The 13,419-nt window shown below is 36.1% G+C and overlaps 1 protein-coding gene across 1 annotated transcript in view; it reads left to right on the top strand.

Moving 5' to 3' along the window:
- The window catches only part of LOC128221809 (uncharacterized), a 38,449-nt gene that overhangs the window by 2,049 nt on the left and 22,981 nt on the right, over positions 1-13,419 (top strand). The window contains exons 2-3 of the mRNA XM_052930412.1: positions 10,842-11,030; positions 13,151-13,296. Coding sequence (XP_052786372.1) covers positions 10,842-11,030; positions 13,151-13,296 — 335 coding nt within the window. The remainder of the gene's footprint in view (positions 1-10,841; positions 11,031-13,150; positions 13,297-13,419) is intronic.

Genomic DNA, 13,419 nt, shown 5'->3' with positions numbered 1-13,419 from the left:
AAAACAAATATGAACGTTTTAACATTTGTGACAATTTTTCACAGATTTTAAGATTATCGAAGTGACGACTAATATACTTCACTGAAACGAGCCGCTGTCAATTTAATGTCAGCCATTGGACGCAATCAAACTGGCGTACTCAGTTATCTAGATAGACGCACACATTTTCTTACGCGCAGAACTTTTCTGGAGCATAATTTCAAACTGAATACTTTAAAGATGCATCCTTACTCCCAAATAAGATTTACCACAATTAATACATTTTTTTTAATATACCGAAAAGGATGGATAAAGGGAAAAAACAATGGTTCTTATGAAGGATACGGAGTTTAATTTGAAAGAAATGTGCATAAAACACATAATTTCTACCGAGTAAATCTTTTAGCATTCACCAATCATTTAATATTTTTTGCGTTTTAGCTATCAAATACACGGTTACAATCTTGTAATCAGATTATCAATATTTTCCATAAATGCATTATTTAGTTAGTACTTAAATGTTTCTCAGTCAGAATTTATGTTTGTAATACATATGTTTGTATTGATTTTGAATAAGATTGTCACTTTAATAGTATGATAACTGTATTAAGACATCTTTATAGCAAATTTCGTAAATTTCATATGAAAACTTTACAGCTGAAGGTCGCGAAATGAATCAAAAATATTAAATATGGGTATGCTATTAGGAAGCGTCTTTTCGCACTAACTTATGTCGACTATTTACCTTATCTGATCAAACGAAGAAATAAGACCTTGCACATCATTCAATTCTAAAAAAACAACACAAATTATATGAGAAAAAATGACAACTGACGCTCAGATTCAACAAGCACTATACAGTCAAAACTCGTTATATCGAGGTCGTTGAGACCACGGAAAATATTCGAGATAAAATCAAGTATAATATTACCCAAAATATTTGAAAAAACAACGACGACATAATCGAAGCCTCGAGATAACAGGGTTCGGCAAAGCGAGTTTCGACTGTAGTTACAGAAAAGTTCAAGCATGATTATAATAAATGACCCATCGATTTCAGTCACTCGACAATAAGTGCATATGAGCAATTACTCGACACAAAAAAGTGACGTTTTCCGTCTTATTAAATTTCTTTGCAGAAATTGCAGTTAAAATACAACCTACATTATAAGGCAATGAATTTGCAGCTAGGCAACCATTAAGCACTAGACTTAATCATTAAGAATTTCGCTACGCTCACTCCGCCTATTATTATTCATTCAGAATTTACTTTATGTCATCTTACTTTTACAAAGACCATCATTAAGTTCTAGACTTAGTCATTAAACATTTCACTTTTCGCGCGCCTTTAATGGTCCGCACACTGCCACTCATCCAATACATATTCCCTGCGTCAGATTCTGCGTTGTCAATGTATCAGCCAATGAGGTTGTATTCTAAGTCAGTTTAGTGACTTGAAGTAATTTCATATTGAATAAGAAAGGGCTCGTTCGCTAACCTAACTTCGCCCATTCTTTTTCATACAGAATTTACTTCATGTCATCTAACTATTACACAAATCTATGGAAGACCGGGAGCATGCTACCCAGTGAACAGTTACAATTGGATGAAATGAAGCAAAATCTTAGTTATCAAGAATGGGCGGAGTGAGCGTAGGCTAACTGGCTTAGATACAACCTCATCGGCTGAAACATTGTCAACGCAAAATCTGACAAAGGAAGTGTGTATCGGAAGTGGTAGTGGCCGGACCTTTAAACCCCCGCGAAAGTTGAAATTTTTCATGATTAATCGTAGTCTTAATGATTGCCTTTCTATAATTTCATTACAACGTGTTGTATTCTGTAGATCGTTTAAGCACGGTGTAACTAAATGCTAGGTATTACAAGATGTGGTCCAGAATGACCTTTCTATATTTAATATTGAGAATGCTACTTCAGATTGAAATGGCGTCAAAGTCTGGGTTGTGACCATAATTTATGAAAATTTGGTTTTATGAAATAAGTTCTTTTAGTTAAGCTTTAAAACGTTCGAGAAATTAGATCCGCGTCATCTTTAGATTTCAAAATGTCCCCCACCGTCCCCCATCCTGAATAAAAATATTGATTTAAAAACTGGCAATGTTAGTATTAAAGCTGGACTCTCACAGAATTACCAATACAAATCAGATCGCAGATTTACATATTTCCGTTCGAAAATGAATGTTTTATGGCTTAAACCGTTACTAACGGTTTAAGAAAAATGCATAAAACAACATTTTTGAACTTAAATATAAAACTCTGCGATCTGATTTTTTCTCAGCAGTCTTATATAACTGGTTTCCATGGATTTTACCAAAGTTTGGCTCGTTCCAAGGCAAAATATAAAAAAAGTTGTCAAAACGTTCAATCTGTGAGAGTGCAGCTTTAAAAAGAGTTATTTGGTGCATTGTTTTCGGAGCAGGGTTGGTGTATAAGGGGGTTGGGGCGTGTGCTTGTGGACTATGGGTAATGGAAAACGTTCACCACCGTAAGACTTAGGGATACTAGTAGTTAAGACTGTTTACATGTTGCCCATCCTCGGCACCCTAGCGTATCATAACCTATATGATATAGGTTATGATACGCTGGGGAACCGACGGTGATGTTGCCTTAAATACGAGGTTTTGTTTTTAAATCATGTCCTATAGGTGATCTAAGTGCCAATCACCAGATAATTCTAACGATATAGAAAATATATCCTCCTGCAAAAAAGAAGTTTCAAACTTTTCAAAAACAGCTGCAAATCATATTGTAATTATGAATGGTAATAACTTGCTACCTATCATATTTTTTGAACGTTTTTACTTATTCAAACATTTTAAAAATGTAAAATATCTATCAGTTATTTTTAACATTTTTGGTGGTTCTTGGCGCTTAGCCGGCGCCGGACTTAATTGGTTATAAGACCAAAAATAAACAACATCTATTTCTTATTTCGTAATTTGTTTATCGTTCAATTCGACATGACGTTTATAATGCCTATTTATTGGTTTTCCATTGTAATCAATATTAATTAGCCACAAATTGATCATTTTTGTTCATTTATTTGCATGACCAGTCGCCATGATTCTTATTCCCAGTAACACCGTTTCTGGAAATTACTACACGAAACAACAAAATAGTCCCAAAACTTGCCAGATCATGGTCTCGCAATGTCCAATACTATATACTGACGTCGCCATATTCATTATATTAACACCTCACATGATATTTAGTACCTTAGACCAGCTTTTCATTGGCGTCGTTCAGCAAAAAATCCGTAAGATTCCCCCATTGTTCATGATCACATGACTTACACGTGACCGGATATTATGAGCTCTTGCGTATTAATTACTTAGCAAACGAATTCTTTGAATTTGATGTATGATCATGCCATTTTTTATTATTGTATCAGTAATTGGAAGAATGAAATAATTTATTGCATATTACTAAGAAAATACTTTGAAATTGATTTATGATGACTATTCATGAAGGGTAACTTATGGAGTGATTTATAGCGTATTTCTGAGGAGGAAAAAGACACTATAAGTTAGATGAATCATGTCAGAATCTTATTTATTTCAGTTGAAATGTATTGTTATACGATTTGTTACGAACCACTAAAAATTCTTTTGGAAATGATGTATCATGTAGGTTATTAGTTCTTGGTAATATATATCAATGCCAAAGGCCATGACTATTGGACGTTTATCACATATTTGATGTTGAAAACATGTTTTTTAAACTTTGTTTTATTTGAGTCATAGTGTTAACAAATACCACACGGCAACTGACAGATACAAAATCTTGAATAGAATATTGTAATTCCAAGCCAAAATATAAATCAGTTTTCATTAGCGTTACTGATGCTTTTCGGCAAAAGGGGGCATTACGATATGTCACATTTTAAATAATAATTAGCAACATAAATCTTATAAGAACATGACGATATTGTATAATAGTAACTCGTATTTTGTCCACATTATCGATGTCTGACCATATCAAACCCAAAAGTGACTTTTCTGTTTAAAACGATACCTAAACACATTTTTGACGAATTAAAGAATTTACAAATGTTACTACATTTGCAACGAAAAATCACGCAGTAAAATAAACTAAAATCGAATATGGTAGGTTTTCGAAAAGAAAAACAACAACACTAAATGAATAAATTGAGCCCATCTATAATCACTCTTAACCGTAATAACTTTTTCTGGATAATAAAGCATGTCAAATGTTTAACTATGTTTAATTTCATACATTTTGTAGAGCATTTTATACAATGTCATGCATGCATTATGCATTGCTGTTAATATCGTTTATAATAATAGTTCTTATCATCTAATGTATTTCTGGCTAATTCTTGTTTCGAAAATGAGTGCACATATTGCATGAACATGGACGGACATAAACGAATTTGCTCAAACATCCACCATGAATACATGCACCACGAACATGCATCACGTTTCCCGACCATCCAAGAAGATGCTCTACAACATGCAATAAGAACGTGCACCATGCACATGTACCACGAACATGCACCACAAACATGCATTACGCTCATGTAACACAAACATGTACCACGGACATGCACCACGAACATGTACGACGAACATGTACCACAAACATGCATTACGCTCATGTAACACAAACATGTACCACGGACATGCACCACGAACATGTACGACGAACATGTACCACGGACATGCACCACAAACATGCACCACAAACATGTACCATATACATGTATCACGAACATTTACCACAAACATGCACCACGAACATGTACCACAAACATGTACCACAGACATGTACCACGAACATGTACCACAAACATGTACCACAAACATGCACCACAAACATGTACCACAGACATGTACCACAAACATGCACCACGAACATGTACCACAAACATGTACCACGAACATGCACCACAAACATGTACCACAAACATGTACCACAGACATGTACCACAGACATGTACCACAAACATGTACCACAAACATGTACCACGAACATGTACCACGAACATGTACCACTAACATGTACCACAAACATGTACCACGAACATGCACCACGAACATGCACCACGAACATGTACCACAAACATGCACCACAGACATGCACCACAAACATGTACCACGAACATGCACCACAAACATGTAACACAAACATGTATCACGAACATGTACCACGAACATGTACCACAAACATGTACCACAAACATGTACCACAAACATGTACCACAAACATGTACCACAAACATGTACCACGAACATGTACCACAAACATGTACCACAAACATGTACCACAAACATGCACCACAAACATGTACCACAAACATGTACCACAAACATGTACCACGAACATGTACCACAAACATGTACCACAAACATGTATCACGAACATGTACCACTAACATGTACCACAAACATGTACCACGAACATGTACCACAAACATGCACCACGAACATGTACCACGAACATGTACCACTAACATGTACCACAAACATGTACCACAAACATGTACCACAAACATGTACCACAAACATGTACCACAAACATGTACCACAAACATGCACCACAAACATGTACCACAAACATGTACCACAAACATGTACCACGAACATGTAACACAAACATGTAACACAAACATGTACCACAAACATGTACCACAAACATGTACCACAAACATGTACCACGAACATGGACCGTGAATATGCACCATGAATATTACCCCGAACATGTACCACAGATATGTACTACAAACATGTATCACAAACATGTACCACGAACATGTACCACGAACATGTACCCCAAACATGGACCGTGAATATGCACCATGAACATGTACCACAAACATGTACCACAACTATGCACCGTGAACATCCAACACGAACATGAACCACAACTATGCACCGTGAACATCCAACACGAACATGAACCACAACTATGCACCGTAAACATGCACCACGAACATGTACCCCAAACATGGACCGTGAATATGCACCACGAACATGTACCACAAACATGCACCTTGAACATGAATAATGGACATGCAACGGGCTCTTAATCTTTTCAGGTCCGCGGTCTTGTTAAGATCGATTAGCTTAGTAAGTTGGAGACAAATGTACGAGAGAAAAACACTCAGGTGAACTATAAACGATAAGCCATGTGTGTTACATTAAGCACTACATTGGTCATTTATTAGCCAGCGAGTGTCACACTTACAAGGACGCTTAAGGGACGCTGACAAGTGGATGCAGGACAGATACGACCTTGTCAGAATAATATTTATTGTTGTTATGTTTAGTAACAGCGGAGTTTTGTTGCAGGTTCATAACTAGCGTTAACGACTTGTTTATTGCTTTGTCAAGATGTTTATAGGAAAAAAAGAAAATAAATTGATTATTATAGTGAATTATGACCCAAAGTGATTTAAATTGTTTTCGAAGATGAACTTTTTGCAAACTTGGGTCAAGTGAGTCGATGTTGCAAGTCCGCAAATGTGATATTATTGATATAATCATTATCACAACTATTGCAAAATGTTACCCGTTAAATAAACTGAAACATTAAAAAACGTTACATTTATTTCACAAACACAAATATTTAATAAGTTGGTTCAATCTTATTTATTATACATCGATTGTGACACAAGTTATTATAACATTTTATTTATCACTTTTGTTGGCATGATGTTACGAGAGGGTTTGGTCTTGTGTTGTGGGGGAAACCGGAGTACTCGGAGAAAACCCACCTGTCCGGCTTGGTGACCACTAACCAAACTCAAATGCGCCTAGGCCGGGAATCGAGCCCGGGTCGCATTGGTGAGAAGCGAGTGTGCTGGCCGTCGCGCCATCTAGAGAACATGAAATATTTAATTCAGTTTTGAAATACATTCAGATATATACAACATCATATATAAACCCCGTAAATTTTTCGAAACGAGTATTGTGAATAAGTTTTCCGCAATTGGAACACCTGAAAAATTATTCAACACATATGACCTGGGAAATAATACGGTTTTTAAACAAATCTATCTTGGCGGCGGTCATATTGAACTGTGTTGTACATCAAATTCAACACCTGGCGAAGAGTATCAAGCTGGTTTTCTTTTAATTTGAATCTTTGAACTTTCTCCAAAGCGTAATTAAGAAACGAATCAAAAACATTTATTTCAGTACATTGTTTATGATATCGAATGGGTCGACTGAGCGAAATGATAATTGAGCTAATCGCCAACTGGCCCAATTTTTCGAAACTTCTTAAGCCCCTTATAATAGGATTAAGCTAAGCTCACTTTTTTGTCTTTCAAAAATTTGCTTAATATTTACTCCCTTAAGAGTTTTTCAGCTTCAGATATGAATTATTATTATGATAATCACAATAAACAATTTTTCATTAATCAAAATCCAATTTGAGTATGTACATTGCATTATTGAAATACGCTACTTAAGCTTGTTAAGCATTAGAAGTTTTGAAAATAGGGGTCGGGAGTCTCATACCTTTTTCTTTATTTTCAAAATATATCTTGAAGCAAATTTTATATTTTAATTCTATCCCGAAACTTGCCGGAAATTGCCGAGTTGTTACGATTGCTATCTAAGTAGATGTTGTTGTTTTCCCAGCCATTTTCAACGAAAACATATTTTTTGCACTTTTGCATCGATGTGCGTAGAAATAGCTCCAGGTTTTTAACCAGAACCATTCATGAATTGCACTGCAAATGTATGAAGCCTTTTGAATCCAGAAAGAACGAACCTTATAATCAATAAAAATAATATTCTGAACATTCAAAAAGAAAACAAGAAAAATAGTTTATACTTACAAAAATAATTTGTTATTCAATTCAAAGCTGCACTCTCACTGATATACCACTTTTTTATTTTTTGTCTTGGAAAGAGCATGTTTTTGCGTAAATATCTGCAAACCAATGATAAAAGATTGCTGGCAGAAGATCAGATCGCAGACTTTCATATTTCCGTTCAAAAATTAATGCTTTATGGCTTAAACCGTTACTAGCGGTTTAAGAAAAATGCATGAAACATCAATTTTTAAACTTAAATCTAAAAATCTGCGCTCTATTTCTTTGTCAGCAGTCTAATATAATTTGTTTCCATGGATTTTCGCCAAAATTGGCTCGTTCCAAGACAAACAATATAAAAGGTTGTCAAAACGTTCAATCTGTGATAGTGCAGCTTTAAATAAAGCAACATATTCAAATTTGCGTCGACTTTCACGCAGTATGAATATGCAATTTCGCTCGCCATAAATCTTACCAAAGTGTGCCCCCTCTAACTTTGATTTTAGAAAATAATAGAGTCAACAAAATAAATGTAGCCGACAACTAAATGCTTGTTGACAAGCGGACTAATTATTGGCTACATACTTAATCGATTTGTTACATTATTAATTAATCACTTCTTGTCATAACAATGTCAGCCATCGACAATGAAACATAGATAATTGTTTGTTTACAGTTTTCTGTATTTATGTATTCGTCCATGTATGTGTGTCGGTATTTATGTATTGGTGTTAAGGTGAAAGGCATGGTAACCTTCTGTATATTTAACAATGGTAAAACATAAAACAAACATAGATTGTTTACGGTGATATAAAGATAATGATAAGTGAAATAAAAATGATATTTCACAGTGAGATAACTACTTGCTATATTCAAGTGTTTTAAAAACTCAGTCTCAGTGTGTGTATACCACGTGATATAAATTGCGTCATAAATGATACGTCGGAAGGCAATATTTTGATTTGAAAAAATAAATACTTTAAACAAAGATAACTTCACTATTTCTTCGCCATTTTTAATGAAACATAACGCAGTCTACGCCGCTTACGGAGCCCTGCCTTCGGTATTTAACCAGAGTTTGATTGAGAGTTTAGTTCCTTAAACACTTCGACAAACCACATGAACAAGTTTTCACAATACGGCTGTCTGACGGAGCACTGTCGAAACATTTTTTGAAAATAGGTTTGTCGAAGTGTTTGATGAAACTAATGACCATATCAAATTTAGGTAATAAAACAAATGCGGGGCTCTTTAAGCGGCATTGACTGTCCTTTGTTTTATTTAAAATGGTGTAGTAAAAGAAAAGTTCACTTTGATATAATTCTTCATTTTAAGCAAAATGTTGCCTTCAGACGTAGCATATATGACGTAATTTATCACGTGATATACACACACCGAGTCTGCCATCATTTCAAAAGCAAAACCAGTGAACACAGGACTGGTATCATCGTCGGCAACCACGGTACTTTATACAGTTACGCTTCATAAATACGACCCCTTCGTCAGATTTTGCGTTGACAAGGTATAAGTTAATGATGTTATTTTCTAAGTCTGCAAGATGACCGGAATTAAACTCTAAATGATTCAAAAGGACTCGTTCGCTACGCTCACTCTACGCAATCTTAATCATTTATATTTTAATTCCTGCCATCAAGCTTTTACATGGACTGTGGCACAATCTAAACGACGTTATTTCCGAAATGACGTTTCTTTCACCTACAATTAAGAGAACTTTTCAGAAAAAAATACAATTGACTGTCAGGTATTTCTGCCTTCTGAGACGATAGTATATCAGAGTAAATCTTTTAGCATTCACCAATCATTTAATATTTTTGTGTTTTCAACTATTAAATACACGGTTATAAACCTGATGTCAGTAGTTAATATTTTCCATAAATTCATTATAAGAAGTAGTTGATACTTTATAACACAAAATTATACTTGTTATGCATGTGCATATATTGATTTTAAACAGCGTCATTTTGATTCCTTCCTCAGTTCTTATAGTATTGGAATACCATGCACTTGTAAACTATCCAACTTGAATAATGTTTATGGTCTGACATTTTTGATTACATACTCATGTTTGGTTTACTACGATTTATAATACATGTAGATACTTCTTAAACTTAACAGCTACAGGCAAGTAATGGATAACTACAGGCAAGTAATGGATAACTACAGGCAAGTAATGGCAAGTAATGGATAACTACAGGCAAGTAATGGATAAAGTGACAATCTTATTCAAAATCAATACATACACATGTAGAACAAACATCCATTTCGACTGATAAACCTTTAACTGCTTACTAAATAATGCCTTTATGGGAAATATGAATTACTTGATAACAAGATTGCAACTGTGAATTTAAAAGCAAAAAGCGCAAAAATATTAAATGATTGGTGAATGCTTAAAGATTAACTGTGATCTACCATAGTCTCATATGGTAGGAAAACCGTGTTTTCTGCACCTTTCTTTCAAATTAAACTCGGCTTCCCTCACAAGAACCATTGTTTTTGACATTTATTCATCCCTTTTGGTATTTATTAAAAGCAATTGTTAATTCTATTTCGGAGTAAGAGTGCATCTTTAAGGATTGTTAGTTTACACTTACAAAAATAAATGGTTTGTTGCGACTCAGTCGGATAACCATTTACTTTATATAAGAAAATAGTCTTCAATGTTTAGTGGTCTACTTTATACTGTGTAAACTAATTACTAAATGGTTCAGCCTCAATTGTTTATTTATCTACTGTTTATTGTTTTCCTTATTTAGAAAAATAACGGCTGACTGCTCATTTACTCAAACGCCATTTTGTATCCTTTTTCCGCTTATAATAAAAAGAATAAAAGTCTGTTTCAGTGTTACATCGCAAAAACAAAATTAACTCATAAACACCAAAAGTAAATATTTCACTCGTGGCCATTGATGCTCGCTCACTCAGTGAAATATATTGGTATCTTACAATGAAAGAAACAATTATCCTGTATATATAAATATGTCTTAACATCGGACACTTTCATATAACCTTACTCATTGTGTCGCCCTTTATTTCAGGGAGGCGCAACTTTCGTCATACAAGGCCACAGCTCCCTCCACCTGTTTGACCCAAGTGACATCGACCACCCAAGTTTCGATCCCAGATCCTTCCTCAATATGGTGTCTAAGCAAAGTGTTCAACCCGTGGAAATAGTCCCGGTCACAGGAATGCCGTACTTCATGTTTATGCCGGCAGATGCGCTTAAGGTTAGTAGTATTCATTTGAAATATTGTAACAATGCAATTGTTATTGTTCGACTTTTTATGCTTAATATTAGGCAAAAATGGTACCTACAGGGACACGCCCATAAGTTAAACTATGTTTAGTGGCACACATCCTAAAATACATCATACATATTTAACACATGCATCAACATAATAAGGCCTAAATTAAAATTCTGAAGTCAATCACCACTTTAAAAGTTGGGGAAACTTTTAGAATCTTAAGATATTATTAAAGAATGCGACTATTAAGTCGCAATTTTCTGCGGCGGACCTGTAGCCAGGTGAATAATACATTGATAAGTTGTCCACAAGTTATCTTTTGGCCAATGTATATACTTAAATCATTTGATTGGTTAGAAATAACTATTCGATAAAAATGACCAGCTAATAAACATTTTGGCTAATTTTGACAATTTAAAAAGTATTAACCAGTTTTAAACAATGGGCTACGGTCCCTGTCCACACCAGTAACTCTTGAAGCGGGACCAAGTTAACTCCACTGCCAGGTGATCCTTGTTCCCTTTTTACTTCACTGCCAAATGATCCTGGTTCCCGGTTTACTTCAGTGCCAGGTGATCCGTGTTCCCTGTTTACTCCGCTGCCAGGTGATAATGGTTCCCTGCACTTCCAAATGATCCTGTTTCTTGTTTACTACACTGCCAGGTGATCCTGGTTTCCTATTTACTCCATTGCCAGGCGATCCTTGTTCCCTATTTTCTCCACTGCTGGGTGATCCCGGTTCCCTGTTTACTCCATTGTCAGGCGATAATGGTTTCCTGTTCACTGCACTTCCAAATGATCCTGGTTCCCTGTTTACTCCACTGCCAGGTGATCCTGGTTTTCTATTTACTCCATTACCAGGTGATCCTTGTTCCCTATTTTCTCCACAGCCAGGTGATCCTGGTTCCCTGTTTACTCTACTGCCAGGTTATCCTGGTTCCCTATTTACTCCACTGCTAGGTGATAATGGTTCCCTGTTCACTGCACTTCCAAATGATCATGGTTCCCTGTTTACATCACTGCCAGGTGATCCTGGTTTCCTATTTACTCCACTGTCAGATGATAATGGTTCGCTGTTTACTCCACTGCATGGTGATCCTGGTTTCCTAATTACTTCACTGCCAGGTGATCCTTGTTCCCTATTTTTCCACTGTCAGATGATCCTGGTTCCCTGTTTACTCCACTGCCAGGTGATCCTGGTTTTCTATTTTCTCCACAGCCAGGTGATCCTTGTTCCCTATTTTCTTCACTGTCAGATGATAATGGTTCCCTGTTTACTCCACTCTCAGGTGATCCTGGTTTTCTATTTACTCAATTGCCAGGTGATCCGTGTTCCCTATTTTCTCCACTGTCAGATGATCCTGGTTCCCTGTTTACTCCACTGCCAGGTGATCCTGGTTCCCTGTTTACTCCACCGCCAGGTGATCCTGGTTCCCTGTTTACTCCACTGCCAGGTGATCCTGGTCCCCTGTTTACTCCACTGCCAGGTGATCCTGGTTCCCTGTTTACTCCACCGCCAGGTGATCCTGCTTCCCTGTTTACTCCACTGTCAACTGATAATGGTTTACTGTTTAATCCACTGCCATGCGATAATGGTTTACTGTTTAATCCACTGCCATGTGATAATGGTTTACTGTTTAATCCACTGCCATATGATAATTGTTTACTTTTAATCCACTGCCATGTGATAATGGTTTACTGTTTAATCCACTGCCATGTGATTATGGTTTACTGTTTAATCCATTGTTAGTTGTACATGGATTGCTGTATCCACTTCCATGTGATGCTCGTTTCTCGTTTAATCCAACGTGAACAGAAAAAAATAATACGCGCTTGACTCCACTGTCCGGTCGAAGGCATGTTCAGTCATCTTTGTAATATTGTGCAAAATATGTGATTCGGTAATGTGGTACACACTCTTGTCTGAAATAATGAACAACTTACATTTTGTAGAATGAAACAAATCGTGGCTTTATGTTTTTAGTCGGATGGGAGTTAAACAACACCACCCAAATCTTCAACAAAGCGAGATGAGACAACTTCAAAACTTTGCTCTAGTTACATAATCGTATGTGTGAATCTGGTGCTCTATTATTTTGTAGAATGAGACGGATCCTGGCTCCATGATTCCTGGTATGCAAGGTCGGAGGAGAGTTAAACGTCACCACCCTAATCTTCTACAAAGTGTGATTGGGCAACTACAGAACTTTGCCCTGGTTCCTATAAAGTCGGGAAATGGTAAACTTAGGTAAGACAAAACACTAATTTTACCGGAGACTTTGATGTTGAAATACAGATACAGTCGAAATTCGCTGTGTCGAACTCTGTTATCTCGATGTTCCGGTAATCTCAAACCTTGTTCTTCTTTTCA

The sequence above is a fragment of the Mya arenaria genome, chromosome 16, assembly GCF_026914265.1.
Source record: "Mya arenaria isolate MELC-2E11 chromosome 16, ASM2691426v1".
Taxonomy (NCBI): Eukaryota; Metazoa; Mollusca; class Bivalvia; order Myida; family Myidae; genus Mya; species Mya arenaria.
This window is presented reverse-complemented; position numbering and strand designations above follow the sequence as displayed.